General features: G+C 37.8%; 1 protein-coding gene across 5 annotated transcripts in view; it reads left to right on the top strand.

Moving 5' to 3' along the window:
• Positions 1-20,282, top strand: part of LOC124132897 (dynein axonemal heavy chain 8-like) — a 180,897-nt gene that overhangs the window by 15,522 nt on the left and 145,093 nt on the right. For all 5 annotated transcript variants that reach the window (XM_048398431.1, XM_048398432.1, XM_048398433.1 and 2 more), the window contains exons 7-17: positions 304-467; positions 2,652-2,942; positions 3,492-3,599; positions 5,036-5,284; positions 5,813-6,010; positions 6,804-6,880; positions 9,463-9,556; positions 11,979-12,098; positions 15,664-15,799; positions 17,106-17,293; positions 20,196-20,276. In XM_048398431.1, the coding sequence (XP_048254388.1) occupies positions 304-467; positions 2,652-2,942; positions 3,492-3,599; positions 5,036-5,284; positions 5,813-6,010; positions 6,804-6,880; positions 9,463-9,556; positions 11,979-12,098; positions 15,664-15,799; positions 17,106-17,293; positions 20,196-20,276 (1,706 nt within the window). The remainder of the gene's footprint in view (positions 1-303; positions 468-2,651; positions 2,943-3,491; positions 3,600-5,035; positions 5,285-5,812; positions 6,011-6,803; positions 6,881-9,462; positions 9,557-11,978; positions 12,099-15,663; positions 15,800-17,105; positions 17,294-20,195; positions 20,277-20,282) is intronic.

The raw sequence follows: 20,282 nt of genomic DNA, 5'->3' as shown, positions 1-20,282 counted from the left end.
TGTGGTTTCAGCCATTAAGTAGGAAAATCTAGAGCGTGATGAGTCAGCCTGATTGGTCACATGGTTCCAGTGTGTCTGCGCAGGACTGATGTGCATTCAGGTTAGATGTTTTTTTCTGTTCACTGGGAACACAGCACAGGAAGTTTCCACTATCTTTCTGAAAGGAGAAGAGATAAGCAATTAGTATGAGTCAGGATAAGTGTAAATGATATTTTTACCCTAAAAATACATTTACTTACAGTAAATAGATCTAAGATGGACAGATGGAAGTACCAATCCCATTTACCCATCTTTAACTTCCAGGTGCTCAGATGCATGTTGAAGAAGTGGTGCAACTGGTTGATTGTGACAAAGTGGACATACAAGGAATCAAGTCTGTCAGTGACTGTGTGCAGGCTGCAGCTAACCCTGATATTGTATCAGTTCTAGAAGATCTAGCCCTTGCCTGGTGCAAACAGATTGAACAGGTACATGATTACTAGGTTTGTTAGGCAAAGGTTTTCAACCTTACCCAGTATTAGAAATCTAGTAATTTTCACAAGTCCCAAAATATGACCTACCATCTTGCCATCTACCTTATGGTAACAGTGGTGGTGCACAAGGAAATGTCATTAGTCCTTAATGAATTTCTCTGACTAGATTAATTTCGAACTCTGTCTCCTCTTCGAGAGGTATTTTATGTCATTACATCCATGATTTAAACACTGTATTGTTTATGTGTAAGAAATATTTCTCCTGTTGTCATCTATTTATTTGAAAATAATCCCTTTGATGACAAGTTAATGAATAGAAAAAGAAACATAGATAAAAATCATGATATTTGTTAGACACATGGTAATAATGATAATGATGTGTAGTTTTGGAGTCAATATGTCCTTTCGTAATGAACATAACTTCAATCTGAAAAGTAAGCATGAAATTAAAGTACAAAGATTAAATCATTTCATCTCATTAATCTCAACATATTTATATATGTGATACCACGGTTATCAAAGTTGAAATTTCATTTTAAAGGGTTAGAACTAAACTCAAAACTTTACGAGCCCAGATAACATAAAATGCCTTTGTTATGTTAAAACAATGGATACATTTTGAAATTTGTACTAGCCTGCAGGAATTTGTACTAGCCCCGGGTTAACAGTCTAGTGTTAATTTCTAACCCTGTTTTATCAAGCAGTGCAGTTCAATACACAACATTTTGAAACATACAATCAATGTTCATGCGAGAGCATGTCATTGCCATCTGGATTTTCACTTATGGCAGAAGTCATGGTTTTCAGTACAATAGAATCTCATATCGCAGGCTTTGTGTCCATTTGTGAACATTCTCCACTTGCAGGTTTGTTTACATCAGATATAAGCAGTATGCATACACCTTTTATGGCTTGTTTTGAAGCACCTTCTGTCACATTCGTTAACAGCGCAAGGAATAAAATATCACTCGGTAGAGCGTTGTTGTAGTTTCCCTGACTCATGAAACAGGCTGTTTGATTGGCCTTTAGCATTTATGAATATTGTTACCAACCTAAGTGAAGTTTACTCTTATAATGAGAATAACAATGGACTTATTTTGTTCACTTTTGATTTTTAACTCACCTAACTGAAAGTCAAGTAAGCTTATGTCATGGTTTGGTCACAAAATCGGTGTTTGCAAAACACCTCCTGAGAGACCAATGGACCAATGAAGTTGAGGGACACAAGTGATAAGAAATGAATTTATTTAAGAGGTTTAAATCCGTTATTTTAATATAGCCTCCACGGCAGTCCTTTTGTAAAAGCTAATTATGGCAATCAGTTGTTCCAAATATAATGAAATGTGGTATATATGTGTAGTTAGTAGTGGGTCTCAACATAATGTATGTCTCCCTTATGATGGCAATTTTGTGTTCAAATTATTAGATTTAAGTGTCACTTTTTCCTCTTTGATGATATTTAACTCTACTACATTTCCAAGTGAGCAACAGTGCTGTGGCACTATATTTTTCAAGTTTGAGATATGTTTGTTTAAACATAAATTTGTTGAGAGCCACAGTGAGATCAAGTGAAAAGAGACAAATGAAGGGCTGACTAGAAAAGTCTTGGCGTTTTGGCTTCTTCAAAATAATGGCCACTACCGTATTCGACGCAATAAGTGCCCCGCTCTAATTAGCGCCCACAGCGATATTTGCTAATTTGTTGACTAGTGAACAATCCCAATTAGCACCCCTTCCAATTGATCAATGTACACAAGACTTTTTTATTTGTGTACAATATGCACTCGTGTGCTATATGCACCTTTAATTATGGGAAATTAAATTCTGGAAAATATATCTGTCGTGTATACATAATACGCACAGATTTTTCTTTTGTATCATTTCAGGCTGTCAGCATAAACCACGAAACTTACAATCTTTCAACTCTGTTTTTTCTCTCACTAAGATTATATTCCAATAAGGGCCCCCTATTTCTAATTTTGAGAGCCCCCTGGGCACTTATTATGTTGAATACGGTATTTTTTTTACAGGAAAGCCATAAAGCCCCTACCTTTGCAACTGGAATGAACACCTGATATTAAAAACTCACACCGGTAGTCATCAATAAAAGAAAATCATTCATACTTGTCAAATACATTTACAACTAGATCAATTTAATGCCTCTATTTTGATGTTCAGATTTTGGCTGAGAGTGATCAGATGAGAAAGGAAGCTGATGATACTGGCCCTCTAGCTGAGTTGGAACACTGGCGGCAAATGATGGCTCGCTTCAATGCCCTCCTGGAGCAGATCAAGAGTCACAAGTGTCGTATGGTCATCAACATCATCCACATTGCAAAGTCAAAGGTCCTCAAGAAATGGAAGGATTTGGACAAGAGAATCACAGACAATGCCAATGAGGCAAAGGATAACGTCAAGTACCTTTACACATTAGAAAAATACTGTGAGCCTCTGTACAGATGTGACCCTGTAAGTAAAGGCATGGTTTTGTTATGGTTGAAGGCTCATCATTTTCAGCAGGGATAGAAATTTTCCTGGAAAATCTCAAGCCTGAATAGTGATAGCATATAGGAACAACACCCTCTTCCCCCCTCAAATTCTACCACCCCATAGGATACCTTTAATGTAAACGAAACTGGCTCGGTCTGCTAAGGGCTCAGTGCTAATTTCTATCCTAGTCTAGTCATTATGTGTCTTGCCTCATCAAGGCATCATTTGAAGAGGTAAGAATATGTCCCCAGTTACCTTTGCTTGATGTAAGGGGACTCAATACATCGACATCGGATTGTCGAACTTGGTGACTTGGTTGATAGTGTGTCATCCATCATACCCAGACGGAGTGGGACATTGCTGACAACATCAGTCACTGGTTTGTCTTGTTTAGACAGCAAACAGCTGTGAAATATTTCACAGCAAAAAAATTTAATTTGTGTTAACCATGAAACATGTTAATGTCCTAATGTATTGCATTACAATTTCAGTTGTCTCTGCATATGTAAATATATAATATTTTTCCAGGTTTCAATGATTGACTATCTGCCTGGGCTGATCAATGCCATCCGAATGATACATAACATTTCCCGATACTACAATACGTCAGAGAGGATGACTTCACTCTTTATAAAGGTAGCAAAACTGACTTCAATCTGAACACTTTCATTTGTCAAAAGTAGTCCTGCTAACGAGTTTTGTCTACATTTAGTAGTTGCTTTACAGATTATGTTTTTCATAGAACCTTTGGTTGGTGGTGGAAATAAAACTAAAATGATGAAATGAAAGATAATTCAGTTCTCTATTTTCCTTTCGGCATTTTTGTGAAGTGTGACTGGAATGTTAACAATTTGTAGTTTTTCCACAGGAACAAAGTCACACACAGTGAAGATATGAATAGTACTTAGTATTTGGGCAACCATGGATTTGGTTCCAATTTGAGGCAAAGGTGTCTCATGGGTGTTTGCAGACCCTAGTTCATAACAGTTACATTGACCGTCTTTTCAAGGTCATGGCCAATTTGACCAATTTGCTGTTTGTAAGCGACAGATGAACAAAACCTCTTCTTTGTTCCATAAATGGAGATAAATCGACATTCATTAAGAAATAAACGACTTGTGGTCGTTGTTTATCGTACAATAAAACACTGCCAGGAAAATAAACCATGAGAGACACTTCCCTATCAAAAGTAACGTTGTGCAATATATAACATCATCAAGCTGCAAGTGTATGTTCGATTAATCAGAAATGATGCCATTTGATAGAACATTGTTTTATCATGGAATAAACCATGCTTTGTTCTTCATTGTTCTTTGCGATTTATCGCATAGCTATCTTATATTACTTATTACAAACTGGAAAGGTTTGTGTCCCGAGAGATTCCAGACTCACATCCTGTGTTTAAGCAGTCTAAGTTCAACTAATAATAATCCACATAATAACACTAAATTCTACTGAAAATAGTCAGGTTACATCAAAATATCTTTCATAAACATTACTAGTAAAGCATAGTAGTACAGATAAAATACACGTCAGGCTCACTGACTTGATGCATGCGTAGCAGGGGGCGTGGAGTCATCCTACAAATGACATCCTTACCTTGTCAGCTTGATGACGGGGTTAACCTCTTTGGTCATGTGGACAAGGCATCAGAGGATGTCATCTGTGGGATCACTCCACGCCCCCTGCTACACATGGTACCGTATCCCAATTGCGTGGATCGATGCTCATGATGTCAATCGCTGGATTGTCTGGTCCAGACTTGATTATTTAGAGACCGCCATCATATAGCTGGAATATTGCTTACTGCTGTGTTAAACAACAAACAAGCAAACAAATAAAATACTGTCCAACCTTGCAAATTATCCTGTCCAGTTTGCCGCAGGGCACTTGGCTACTTTAGTTGGAAATACTTGTGTGGAGCTATAGCAAACATTATTACTTATCAGTGTTCAAAATAAAGCACGAAAGCCACACTCTTGTGCTTATACATTGGGTATACAAGTGCAAAAATCTTGAATGTGACATTAAACCCCATTTCACCTCGCTCACCCATTTTATGTCCTTTTCAGGTGACCAATCAAATGGTGAATGCTTGTAAGACATTCATCACTGATGATGGCATGTACAGGATCTGGGAGCAGCCTCGTCAGGAGTTGTTCATGAGGCTAGAAAGCTGTGTGAAGCTGTACAAGACCTACCAGTCAGCTTTCCAGCGTACCAAACAGAAGATAGAAGACACACCAGGAGAGAAGCCCTTTGAATTCTCAGAGATGTACATCTTTGGAAAGTTTAACACTTTCTGTAAGAGATTGGAAAAGGTGATTGAAAATGAAAAGTGTAATTACAGTCTGCAACTTAAGCCACTAGAGAAAAGCCTGAATCCTGTAAACATTATGTTTGGCCTAGTACAATAAGATAACACAAGACCATGTTATCACATTGCTATCTCCTGAAAATGATGCTAATAGCCAAGTCCGGACTAGCACACTCAAAACTTTTGGAACAGATTGTAATTGTAGTGAGAGAGTGTTTGTTTGTTGTTTAACGTCACACTCAGGGATATTCAAGCAGCTGGTTAATATTCATGACTGGACCAGACAAACCTGTGACTGATATTTGTGATCAGTGTCACCGCCATCGGAGTATGCTATCAACCAAGTGACCTGGCCTGACCCTTCATCCATTTGATCAGTTAAGGTCATTTCAGGGAACACAGAAAACTTCAAATAACAACATATTCTAACATGAGTTCGTTCAGGAGAGAGACAGATGTAGTTTTGAATGATATGAATGGAATCTTACTCAACAACTGAAAATGAGTTCATCGAATAGAGTTTTTGTTTCAGATCATTACACTACTGAGGCACACAGATGCTTTCTCAACTCTATCCGAGTCAAAGATTGAAGGAATAGAGCCTTTTGCTGCTCGTTTCCAGCAAATACTTGGTACTATCAAGAAGAAACCTTATGATATTCTCGACCAAAGAAAAGTTGATTTTGACAATGACTTTGAAGACTTCTGCAGACTGGTAGGAGAGCTAGAGGTAGGGACATACTGATATTGATTTCACAAGAGCCATCCATGCAGGTATTTTCTGTATAATTTCACGCCTGTTTTAACATCATTTCTGAAATATTACAGCGAGGGATTGGAGCAATGGGCTTCACTCACTGTACACTTATATGGGGAATTAAGTATGGGTCTTCAGCATGATGAGCGAATGTTTGAACCAGAGTACACCACCGTGCCTGTTACGTATATATTTATACTGTACATACCTTTGCATACTTTGGAGGGGGCACCACTGGCCCAGTCCAAAGGCATCTCAATTCACTGTGCAGAGTTGCGTCCAATCCCTTGGACATTCCAGGTAAACTTATGACTGTGGGTTCAGATCCAAGTTCGTTCGTTCTGACATTTGACAGCCGCATACGTGGGCTCGTGGGTTTCACCTAAGGTGGTAAACGTCCGAGATAATTTTGCATCATTTTGCTCTTTCCTCCCACATTCAGATGACATGCCGTGATATGACTGGAATCTTTTTCAAATAAGCATCACATTTTACCACTGCTACTTGCTTGCATGTTGCATTAGACTGAATTTGGAAGATTGAAGTTTTATTGGAGTAAGGGTACTTTGGAGATTGAAAATTGAAGTCTTCTGAAACACTTTGCCCTTCTCAGATAATAACCCCTTGCACCACTGTTTCTTTATAATCACAGGGCTGAGAGAAAATTTTAGCATATTACAATTTAGATAGTCCACTTTAACCATGGAACTGAAAGTTATTCATTTGTTAATTAGAATCAACAAAGTCATCTGTTCTATGCCTACAGATAAATATCCAAACATTCATGGATGGCTGTTTCAAAAGAGTGAGCTCTACCATCATGGCTCTGGAACTCCTCACAAGGTAAAGTCACAATCTCACTAAATTCAGTTCTTTTACTTCCATATGAAATCACTCTGCATGAAGATCTGACAACACTTCCATAGAAGGTCGTAACCTTTGACGCCCAGTCTAAATGAAGGATGCATGGATTTCTGAACCAATCAATTATTAGCTTTCTAAAACAATTTTGCTTCATTTCCTTACCACCTCGATTTGAACAAATCAATTTTCTCTTCGCTGGAACTCCTGTTTGTGTGTAGATGCCATGGAACTCATAAATGACAGGGTATATAAATATCCACAATGATATCATTACTTACTGACGGAACTGGTCAGAAACAGAAGTCAGATATAATGGTCTAAATGCTCTGTTCACTCATATTGTGAAGTTAGAAGCCTTATTGCCGATTTACAGTTTAGAAAGTTAACCTGATTCAACCTCATTGGATCTTCACATAGAGAGGCTTCATATCAGACTAAAAGATCTGACTGGAATTAGATTGCATACAGCCATTGTATAATAAAACCCTGAAAGGAGAGATTCACACAAAAAATGCTGCAACTTAGACTTGCTTTCCTCCCACTAGTCCTTTGTCCCCTAACACTAGTCCTGTTGTTCTCTAACACTAGTTCGGATGTCTCCTAACAATAGTCTTGTTGTCCTCAAACACAAGTCCTGTTGTCCCCTAACACTAGTCTTGTTGTCCCCTAACACTAGTCATGTTGTCCCCTAACACTAACCCTTTTGTCCCCTAATATTAGTCCTATTGTCCCCCTAACACTAGTCCTCTTGTCACCTAACACTAGTCCTGTTGTTCCCTAACACTGGTCCTGTTTTCACCTAATACTATCTCCTAACACTGGTCTTCTTCTCATCAAACACAAGTCCTGTTGTCCCCTAACAATAGTCCTGTTGTTCCCCAACAATGTACCTGATGTCCCCTAACACTAGTCCTCTTGTCACCTGGCACTAGTCCTGTTGTCACCTAACACTAGTCATGTTGTTCCCTAACACTGGTCCTGTTTTCACCTAATACTAGTCCTCTTGTCACCTAGCACTAGTCCTGTTGTCACCTAACACTAGTCCGGTTGTCCCTTCATACTCCTCGTATTGTCCCCTAACACTAGTCATGTTGTTCCCCAACACTAAAGCTGTTGTCCCCTAACACCGGTCCTAGCACTTATTCAGTTGTCCCCTAACACTAGTCTTGTTGTCCCCTAACACTAGTCCTGTTGTCCCCTAACACTAACCCTTTTGTCCCCTAATATTAGTCCTATTGTTCCCCTAACACTAGTCCTCTTGTCACCTAACACTAGTCGTGTTGTTCCCTAACACTGGTCCTGTTTTCACCTAATACTAGTCCTCTTGTCACCTAACACTAGTCCTCTTGTCACCTAGCACTAGTCCTCTTGTCACCTGGCACTAGTCCTCTTGTCACCTAGCACTAGTCCTCTTGTCACCTAACACTAGTCCGGTTGTCCCTTCATACTCCCCGTATTGTCCCCTAACACTAGTAATGTTGTTCCCTAACACTAAAGCTGTTGTCCCCTAACACCGGTCCTAACACTAATTCAGTTGTCTCCTAACACTTGTCCTGTTGTCCCCTAACACTAGTCCTTTTGTCCTTAGCACTAGTTCGTTTTTCTCCTAACGCTGGTCTTGTTCTCCTCAAACACAAGTCCTGTTGTCCCCTAACAATAGTCCTGTTGTTCCCCAACACTATACCTGATGTCCCCTAACACTAGTCCTCTTGTCACCTAACACTAGTCCTCTTGTCACCTGGCACTAGTCCTGTTGTCACTTACACTAGTCGTGTTGTTCCCTAACACTGGTCCTGTTTTCACCTAATACTAGTCCTCTTGTCACTTAACACTAGTCCTCTTGTCACCTAACACTAGTCCTCTTGTCACCTAGCACTAGTCCTCTTGTCACCTAACACTAGTCCGGTTGTCCCTTCATACTCCTCGTATTGTCCCCTAACACTCGTCATGTTGTTCCCCAACACTAAAGCTGTTGTCCCCTAACACCGGTCCTAACACTAATTCAGTTGTCTCCTAACACTTGTCCTGTTGTCCCCTACACTAGTCCTGTTGTTCCTTAGCACTAGTTCGTTTGTCACCTAACACTTGTCCCGTTGTCCTCAAACGCAAGTCCTGTTGTCCCCTTACAATAGTCCTGTTGTTCCCCAAAACTATACCTGATGTCCCCTAACACAAGTCCTGTTGTCTCCTAACACTAATTCAGTTGTCTCCTAATTCTAGTCCTGTTGTCCCCTAACACTAGTCCTTGGTCCCATAACACTAGTCTTGTTCATTTCAATCAGTACCCAGTGGGGATTCCAGGTTAGAATAGGTGCCAAGAGGTCGATCAGGTGGTCAAGACTGCATGTCATTGCTTCAGGCTGCTGTCATATAGCTGGAATATTGCTGAATGTCAGGTTTTAAACAACGAACAAACAGACAAATCAGTTGATCAGTAAGATTCCTTTATCAGAATTTTTCAGAAAAAGTGTATACATTTCATACCGACCAGCTGACATCCTTAGAATCTATATTGGTAATCATATCGATGGCAATTTCAACAACTTTAGCTCTTATTCCAGCTTTGAGAAACTGAACATTGCAAAGCTGAATATTGAAGAGAAATATTCATCAATACTGGCAAAGTATGGAGAAGAGATTGAAGATATACGCAAGGTGAGATTTCAACTCACACAAAATTACATCAAAACAAATCAAACTGAATAATGTCAGTGGCAAAGCTGAAACTGTGAAACAATAAAGAATCAGGTCAGAATGAAGCATATCACATATACTGCTCAGGTTATCATTGAACCTATACACAGTGTTAAAAGTTAAGCTTGCAAATCAAAGCATTCCTGTCATAACCCAAATGTTGACTATTAGACCAGATTCAAATATTGAAGCTGAAATCGGAATGACCCCAGGACCCCTTAGTTTCAAACACCACATTCATATCACAGGGAGTCGTTGCAACTCTGATTTTCTTTAACACTAGTCCAGAGTGTCAACCTTATTTCACTAGTCTTCAGAGCAATGTTTGAAATAAGAAACAATACCAGGCTGCCATCAGGACCCAAAGACTTTAGAAGCTGCAGGTCCTGACTAAACTCTTCAGGCCCTCATTTAAAAAAAACTACAGCTTATTGTGACAAATAAATCAATCAACACACAAGGACCCATACAAATTTGAAACTATGGGCCTACGGGCTATTTTGAACACTGCTTCAGAGTTTGTAGCTGGTCCTGTTTGAATAAGACAAAAGTTTACAAAGGTGTTATATTTTACTTTTTTATTAAATTCCATTTTGTAGAAAAATTGAAGCGTTAAAAACTGGTTCAGAATTATGGCCCTAAAATGCTGCCAGTCAATGAGGACTAAATTACAAAGGCTGTTGTATTACAATGTCAATGGAACAGTTAAAATTGTAATGGTATGATTGAAATAAGTTCCATGATTAAATGGACAATATAACTCCCAAAATAATCCTGTGAATTCAGGAACTGAAAAGGGTATTATCAATTTCAATGAAAAAGAGGGTCAAATTACTTGTGGTAAAATTCTCAGATGAATTGTCCTAGTTGGCACACTTCCGTTCCAACAGGCACAACTAAACATTGTTATGAGTGGCCTGTGGTACACTTGAAAGAAAATACATTTCTGTCCCTGTTAAGACATTTTGTCTGATCTTTATGGTATTGGCAAATGGAAATGATATGATCATATCTGCTGGGGAGTAGCCGATTAGATCAAATGGGTTCTAATCATGCTAATGTTTGATGTGATGAGATATGGTGGCACACTTGGTTGTTAAAGTGGTCAGGGGTCCAATTTTAATTTCACATTTTGCAGCCAACGTCACTAATATCGGGTAGTTCCACTCATCAGTGAGAGCAACACCGAGTTCATTGAGAGTGGTGGGTGGATTTTGACGTTGATGTACATGTCTGCCAGTGACGCCCCAGGAGTGTTCAATGGGGAAAAGGTCAGGACTGAGTGCTGGCCATGGCATGACATTGATGTTTTGTTGTTGGACCAGGAGGAATTATTTCACAATCCTGGCACGATGCTCACATGCATTATCTGCTTGAAAGATGAAACGTAGCCTGCCCATCACAAAGAAATGTGCACTGATGTTGAACTGTGACTCTGCCATGGACAATATGGAGTTCAGTTCGGCCAGTCATCGTGATACCACCCCATACCATTATGGACCCATCCCCAAAACGATCATGCTGTATGATGTTAACATCCATAAAACTCACATTAGGACATTGCCAAACTTGATTCCTTGGGTCATGGAAGTTGAGAGTGAACCTTGGTTCATTAGAAATCATGGCATCAGCCCAACGTTGATTATCCCAGTGCTGTCGTTCCCTACAGCACTTATGCAGCAGTATGTTTTTGGATGACACTTGGGCATTGTGCATGCAAATGCAATCTGTGCAGACAATTTTGCACTATCTAGGCATGTCCCTTATCCTAGTGGAAGTTTGCAACCGATTTCTTAATGCCAAAATTCTGACTAATCTGTCCAGGGTTGGAGTTGTTGCCCTTGGGCGTCCAGAGTGCCGATGTATTTAATATAGTGTCTTTGAGCATTTGGTTCCAAGAAAACAATATGTGTCTGAGTGACAATGGTAAATCTGGCATAACAACCCATGCGCATTCTGTCTGAGGTCACATGCTTCGACTGTCACAATGTTGTGTTTCAGAGCTTGATGTCTTCAGAAATGTTCTTGCCACATAAATCACTTACTTTCATTGCCAGACCTTGGTGTATTTTCCTTTAGTTTCACCTCAAAACAAAAATCCCCTACTCTTTTCCATAGTATATTTTCACTGTTGTGATTGTATTGCAATAGTACCCTACACTATAGGGGAAACAACTGTGATACATGGAGAGTTTGATATATCGTTTCACTCTTATTATTTTACACAAACCACTTGCCAGAAATGAGCTGAAGACTAGTAAGATACATATTGTGTTGAATCATTTCGGTTTAGTGTGGTATGTAAAACAGCTCTTGCAGATATATTGTAGAAATTGGTTGCATTTAATCTTTTTATTTCTGTGAAAATCCATCTTGTTTACAGCTGTATCAGAAATATCGGGATGACCCCCCAGTCCCCAGAAACATGCCACCTGTAGCAGGGAGAATCGTCTGGATCCGCCAGCTGTTTCAGCGCATAAATGATCCCATGAACATTTTCAGGGTAGGAAAGCATTCAAATGTTGATGGTGATATTTTCATTAGATGGTATTCAAGTACATGTAATATCTATGTCAAAGGCACTGCCCATCATCTAACAGACAACAGATAGTGCTGTTCATTGTCACATGAACCAGGCCCCTCGGTAAGAACAAGCGCAATGTTTCAGCGGCACAAACTATCAGTTTCAGTCCACTAGTCCTTATAACGATAACATATAGCAAAACCCTTAAAAATGGCAAATTTATACTAGTCCTTATGATACCTTAACTATTGGGCAGTTTGACAAGGACTACAGGACTAGTGCCAATTTCTAACACTGAGTTATTTCAACAGTGATAAAGCTGCAAGATCAGTATTAATACTTTTGAAATAAATAATGTCTGTTGATGGCCAAAGAAATGATCAAAGGTTTTTTAAATTGGTCAAGGTCAGTGTAGTTTGTAGCACTAGTCAACAACAGCTGTTGATCTGCCAACTTCTGTCCTTCTCTCCGTGTGTCAACTAGTAGGAGAGACTTGATGTTTCTAGCAATTTCCAAGGTGTCTACACTTTTTGTTATCAGGGCTACATGTGCTATAAAAAGGCTGCTATTTCTGGAAGTGACATTAACTTCCTAATTCATCTCAATAATGTCAGTAGTGAGTGAGAAAACTCGCATTGTGACTCCGACCATGCCTCTAAAATTTGTTGTTTAATAAAAAATTATCGCAATACAATGTTTAAATGCTTAGTGCAGAATAGCGGTATAGCGGTAATACCGTGCAGTCCTATTCCAATCCCTTCATCTTTCTGTTTGGTATTGGATTCAATAAGTATTACCTATCTGTTTTCATTACTTGTTTTAAACTTTTGATTTTCAATCAGTGGTAAAAATAAAAATAAACACCAAATTGTAAAAGCATTTCTTCTTTAATTAAATGATGCATTGAAAGACTTGTTATTGGGATAAATAAAGAAAATATTAAAGGAAAATATTTGGTAAGGACTAGAGAAAGAGTAATTTCTCTTCTATTGGTCTAAGTGTTTTTGTCTTCAAAATTTATACACCATTCCAAATTTTGGAAATATTTGGTCCATGATATTCGTAAACCCAAAAATCATATATGAAGGTAAACTTAAAAGTACTGACAAATGGACTGTTTTATGAATACCTCAGGCTCACTCGTGTGGGAATTCCAGGTTAGAATCAGTCCCCAGCAACCTATGCTTGTTGTAAGAATCGACTGAGTGTATTGGGTGGTCAGATTCTGTGACTTGCTTGATTGTGTGTCATACCTGACAGGATGGATCGTTGCTCATTTGGTTTGTGTGGTCCCGACTTGGTTATATACAGGCCACTATCATATAGCTGGAATATTGCTGAGTGTGGCATTAAACCGCTGGATGCCAAGTTTTTTATTTGACGCACATTTTCCTAAGATCTGAAAAGTGAACGTTGTGCGAGAATTGTGCTCACATGGCACTGGATCTACCTCCGGCAATAATATTAGGCAGATATGTAGAATATTAAATTTCCAATCTGATGGTGTAAATTTTTACAGCAAATATTAAACCAGTTTGAAAAAAGACACTGCTAAATGCTGTCATAGAATTTATTCTGCATTGAAAAACAGCAAATTTCTCTGCATTTTATCGTACACCGATAAAAGTACTCAGAGCTCAAGATAAGCGTGATATCTGCGTGAAATACGCATCAGAAATGCAGAAATACACAGTAAAATATAATCCAAGAGTATCAAATACGCAACGAACATTACAGATACGCTACAAAAATAAAACTTGTGCGTATCATGAAAATATTGTGAAGTAACCCTGCGTATTCGATTAGCAAATCAGCAACTTATTTTGAAATTATAAACGGGCATTCCGTCAACCTTGCCAAACTCCACGATGACAGTTACATCATGATCATTTGCCATCACACTTTCTTGTGGAAGTATCGTGGTATTTTGGAGTCCTATAAAGCTCTCGAACCCACACGACACCAGTTTGCAGGGACTAGATGAATAGTGTTTTGAAATATTTAACTTAAATACCCACATGTGTAAAAACTAGTGGGTAACAGAAATTTGAATAAGCAGATAGAATTACTGATACCCAACGATTTTAAAATGCATGGGTAAAATACCCACAACACCAAAAGCTTATCTGGAGCTCTGAGTACTGTGTGACAAATTTGTTTCATTTAGCAGCTTTACAGAAACTGTGAGCGAACAAAATACTGCCTAATATCAGAACAACATTAATGTATATAAAATAGATTTATATGCTTATGTATAATGTTATACATTCAATACAAAAAATAGCCTGCCGTAAATGACGAAAACTGATTTTCCTCTATGACGTCGAAAGACGACAGAGAGGTTACTCGCATACAAAGAAAAGGGGGCATAATGCTGCAATGCTTAGCACTAGTTTATTGTAACTCAGGTCACTTGGTGAGAATTAGCTGTGGATAAGGATAACATATTTTCTTGGTGTTTTGTTCACGAGGAACCAAACTATTCCAATACAAATATTGATATTGAAACTGTATAAAATGAGAATTTTATGAAATTTGCGTCAGTCATGCCGTGACGAAATTTTTTACAATTTCTGTTGAATTTACCAAATACCTTTTTTGAATTTCCTTACTTTTGCTACGATTCGCTTCCCATGCATATTCTGAAAATGTTGAGCCAATGTATGCAACGGATAGACGAATGGAGAGCTCAAAATATAAGAAATTGCTACACAGTATAAAATCTGAATTTTGCTGTTTTCATTCCAAACAAGTGCATTTTTCCAACCTCAGCGTTCGTTTTCACACCTAATTTATTTTGCTTGATTTCATCTAGATACTGGTCACAAAGACCATTTGTCATTTGAATCTGAAATATATGAGGAATTCAAGGATGTATGTATCGCTGATGAGTTTGAAATATATTTCTAACGCTGGTAAATATCCGAAATTTATATTTTGAAACATGCTGTAAATAACGCTGTGAATGGTGATTTAGTAAAGTGTGAAAAATGGCGACATTTACGATGTACCAAATTTCAAGAGGTCATTTTCTGTAATTTTGCTTTGCCTAAAATGACAGTGGCTGTTATCACATAACAAAGAGTTTCCCACAGAATTCAAAACTCTGAAGTTTATTTGTGTGCATGATGTATGTTGAATTTTATTAGACTTAAAAGTGAGGGTTGAAGAGGAGCCACATGTCCCAAGCATCCAAACAACATCCAAACAATATGAATTCAATAGTAGTGTTCAAGATTAGGCATGGAAATTAAGAGATTCTTTTCAAAACTCTAATGTTAAAAGTTAATGAATAAAGTCTCTCTAGATTCAAATACCATAGAAGATCTCAAGGAGTGAGTGAGTATGGTTTTATGCTGCTTTTAGCAATATTCCAGCAACATCACACCAGAAATGGGCTTCACACATTGTACCCATGTCAGGAATTGAACCTGGGTCTTCGGCGTGACGAGCGAACGCTTTAACCACTAGGCTACCCGACCGCCCCAAGCACAGGACACCCTGAAGCACTGCTATAATGTGTGACTTGAATATGTTGCAACAGGTACATCCAACTTGCTTGGCTTCAGAGGATGCCAGGAAAATCATTAGGAACTACAACAGAGTGGCCAAGGTACTGGTGGAGTATGAAATACTCTACCATTCTGCTTGGGTGAAGTCTGTGGAACTAGCTAATGGATGTGAGTACACATGCAGCCTGCCACTTCAGCACTTCATAGATTCAGAAATATTGCTTCCTACACCCATAACAATTAAGACTGGATGCAAATAACATCCACTGCAAAGCTCTTTGGACTAAAAAGAGTATGGAATGAATAAATTGAAACATATAAATTTGATTTATCTTATATATTTCTGTTCTCATAAGAAATACAATCAATGTCAGTCATTTCAGATTTTCTCTACTTTCATTTAGTTTTCATTCAAACAAGAACATCACTTTCTGAAAGAAGCTTGAGGCATCACACATTGTTTAATACCCGGCTCCCAAAAAATGAAATTCCAGAACATGCAAATATATAGACTCTGATTTGGTCTAGCATGCTCATCTAGAAATTGGTCCATGTTGTAACACAAAAATCTGCTGAAAATAATGCCAAGAAACAATTTTGGTTCAGCAGACAAGTTTTTGGCACAGACTGACATGACTTGTTTTAGTTTATGTCTAGGTTTATTTAAATCTTTCTGTTTTGCTTATCTTGTGTCATCATTGTTTGAGCCAATTAAAATGCTGATCATATATACCTTGTAATAGAAAACATGTCAGACCAGAAGTGTTACGTAATGCCTCAAAGTGCCAGGCATTGAGTTAGGATTTACACTAATGCCAGTGGCGGACAAATTGGAAAAAAGTTTGTTTTTTTTGTGCCAAATTTTGTATGGTGTGTATCATGCTTATATTTTCATTTTGAGAGGTCCAAAGCAGTAATCAGCATTAGAAACTAGCGGTTTTAGTCCACTAATGCTTATGATGATGACATGTAGCAAAACCCTCAATAAGGGCAAATTTCTGCTGGTCCTTATGATACCTTTACCATTGGGCAGTTTGGCAAGGACTATAGGACTAGTGCCAGTTTCTAAGACTGGTAATGTTGATCTATGTGACATATGCAAAGCTATAACAGAGTTCAAATATATTTAAGACCTGAATTGAGATATCTTTAACTTGTATTTGGGAGTTTTTACCAACAGAATTGCTGACTGTCAACCTCTGATTTATATTGACTTACATTCCGAGTGTCTTAAGTTTTAAAACAAATAAAGTTGATGAAAAATGAAATTAATTGTGGGTTTCTGGCAGTTATTTGGTACTTTGATTATATACAATCTAACGCTCATTTTGACTTTTTACTCAACTCAAATATATATATATATATATATGACTTAGCTCAGTGGTCAAAAGATTACCAATGCATTTCTGTTATACAACAAACCTCAGTATTGATGCTTTTGTCATCCTTAATTGTATTTTTTGTCTTTCTTCAGATTTACAAGTTCCTCTGCTAGTCCGCAACCCCACAACAGACACTTTTTTGACCAACTTTGATCCATATATCTTTGAGGTGATCAAGGAAGCTGAATATATGCTAAAACTTGACTTGGACGTTCCTGATGCTGCCAAGTTGCTCATTCACTCTACAGAGCAGCTCCGTACAAATCTCACCCAGATACAGGTACATTGCTCAATCCCCGTTCACTAAGCGATCGTAGAGATAGGACTATCTTGACAAAGTACCTCAGCATATTCATACTCCAGTCTTATAGCATTGAGGTGGCAATTTGAACATAGGCCCTGCTATTTGCTTCTTCTTGTTTCTCACGACTGATAGACAAACAAGACACTCAGGCCTCAAAGTAAACTTTTTACGCAAAAAGCCAGCTGGAAGTTTTATTTCGATTATTAACCCCACCACAAAGTCTGATGCTTTTCAAAGAGGATAAACTTTCTCAAAAACTATATAACTTAGAGAAATTAAATTTTATTATTGGATGTGATCTTATATGAGTTCGAAAATTGGTGTCTTAAATTTATTTTTTACAGAGTTATTGCCTTTGCTACATGTTTTTATCCCCTGCCCCAACGAAGTTGGCGGGGGATATAGAAATGGGTTCCGTCCGGAGCGTAACTCAAAAACTGTTAAATAATTTCTTACAAAACTTTGCATGTTTACCAGACACATACTGAACTGGTGCCTTTTGCTATTTAGGAGTTTTATAAATTTTTATTTTTTACGTTTCCATTCCAACAAGTTGGACTTAGGTTCTATAAGGGTGCTGTTCGTTTCCGGAGCGTAACTCAAAATCCATTAGATACTTTCTTACAAAACTTTGCATATCTACTAGGCACATACTGAACTGGTGCCTTTTGCTATTAAGGAGTTTTATAAATGTTTATTTTAGAATTTCCATTGCAGCTATTTTGACATGGCCTAAGAGAAATGTTGGGTCAGTTACCTGGTTTGGGACCATAACGTGTTAAAATGGCGGGGGATATAGATGACTTCGTCGACTATACGCTTGTGAGATTTTGAGCATACACAGTTATATAACCTTTGATCCATGTTAATTTACAAAGTGCAGTCTCAGAAACTACTGAAGTAAGCTTTTCTAAGCGATAATGATCAAGACTAAGTTTTTTTCCAGAGAAGGGGCCTTTTGTGTGTATAAATTTCACATTTAATATTTTTCTCCTGATGACATAATGATAAAGCGACTCGAGTTCCTATCTCTTCTTCAGGCTTTTTTTTAAAGTTAATATTCACAACTAATATATAAACGAACAGAATTCTAATGTGCCCCGTTGCAGGGGATAAGGACAACAATATGTTCTTGTTAAACTCAGTGACATCATTCACAGCACTAATGTATGAGCGTTAGAAACTGGCACTAGTCCTGTAGTCCTTTCCAAACTGCCCAATAGTAAAGGTATCCTAAGGACTAGTAGAAATTGGCCCATTTTAAGGGTTTTGCTTTATGTTATCATTATAAGGACTAGTGGACAAAAACTGTTAGTTTCTAACCCTGTGTATCCCAAGCTCTGCCCATTCTATTGTCTGATTGTTGGTGTAGCCTATTTGTTTTCGATTTTGGGAAATATAGACGCAAAGAACAATTGCTTGGTTACAATCAAGTGCCCCAGAGTCACTTACAATTCATAAATTGGAACTGGGATATGTTAAACATTATCTTCTCAGAATCAAAAGGAAGACCCCCAGGAGCTGAGACTTTGAAGGGATAAGTAGCAAAACAATGTGAATTGTGAATTTGGTTCTATTTCAAAGAATAAAAATCAAAGGTTAGAAAATGGTTAAGAATATCCTTCTCAGAAGACACAAATGACAGTGAGCTGGAATCCTATGTAGAGGAACATGAGACCATTGCAATTTCGAATCCTGCTTTGTGTATAAAAATATGATTTTCAAGTGTGCTCTTCAGGCACTGGGGACCTTTCTTAAACCTGTCATTATGATTTTCATCCTGCCATTTACTCTGTATTATGATGAATATTGAACCCTGGAAGTATTATTATATTTGTTAGCATCACAATTGGCTCTAAGCTTTGGCCATTGTTAATCATTTTGTAAAAACAATTTTTGTCAGGTTCCATCCTAAACGACATACGACAGAGGTGGCGAGACACCAAAGTGTATTGCTTTTTTATTCAACTCGATTTGTCATTACATGATCAGCAAACAAGATCATGTTTTCAAAAAAGCTATAAGTATTATTAGAAGTGCCTTGTGTTACGGCCACTGTTAAACTTGTACAAAACGTTAATTAATACTGTAATCAAATACAATAGTTATATCCCATGAAACACTGAGTAACAGTGCCTTGATGCTATTTTTATGATTCCATGTCCTTTTACTTCTTGAAATAAAAACAGAACACTAATGAAGGTGAAAACTAAAAAAACAACTGATTTATACTGTTTTTGGATAATATGAAATCAGCACATTGATATCTAAATATTTGTTGTGTCCATGGGAATCTCATCATTTTCTAGAGTGGTTAACTTGCCTTAACTTAGTGAGATATTTATGAATTGCGGTACATGACTCAGCAAGCTGGTGAGATTATTTGTGTCTCTCTGATGAAAATTCTGACCATTAAGTTATAAAACTGAGTCTTCACTTTCAAATTATAGGCAGTTTGTTATTTGCTGGTGATATGTTAGAGTAGATGTGTAAGTCAAATTTACAAACTTGATTTTTAATGAGCATCACTTATATAAGCCACTTAGATCGGGAAGATTATCTTGTTTTGTGAGGAACCATATTCAGGAATGCAGTACTTCTATCTAAAGTCGTAATTCCGACTTTTTGATCTCTATGTTCTCCCCCATCAGGGCTCCATCATGACCTGGACGGAGGCTTACAGCCCCTAAATCCCTGGCTTTTCAGTTTTTTTGTACATCCTTTTGTACATACAATTAGATTCATTGCTTTGGCCCAAATGGAATATATAGAGGTCTTATTTTGATTTTCCCACATGGCAATATCAGATAATACATGTCATGAGTAGATATTACTGAAAATGTTTTGACAGTTTTCTTCTTGTTTGTCCATTTTCAAGATGCTGCTTGATGAAAATACATCCTTGAGATCCCAAATACCCAGCATTTTCCTTGTCTTGTTGGGCCCGTCGCTGAAAAAGGTAAAA

Source organism: Haliotis rufescens, unplaced genomic scaffold, assembly GCF_023055435.1.
Source record: "Haliotis rufescens isolate VD_foot unplaced genomic scaffold, xgHalRufe1.0.p SCAF_18, whole genome shotgun sequence".
NCBI classification, from domain to species: domain Eukaryota; kingdom Metazoa; phylum Mollusca; class Gastropoda; order Lepetellida; family Haliotidae; genus Haliotis; species Haliotis rufescens.
Note: the sequence above shows the minus strand (reverse complement) of the source record. Positions and strands in the feature narration are given on the sequence as shown.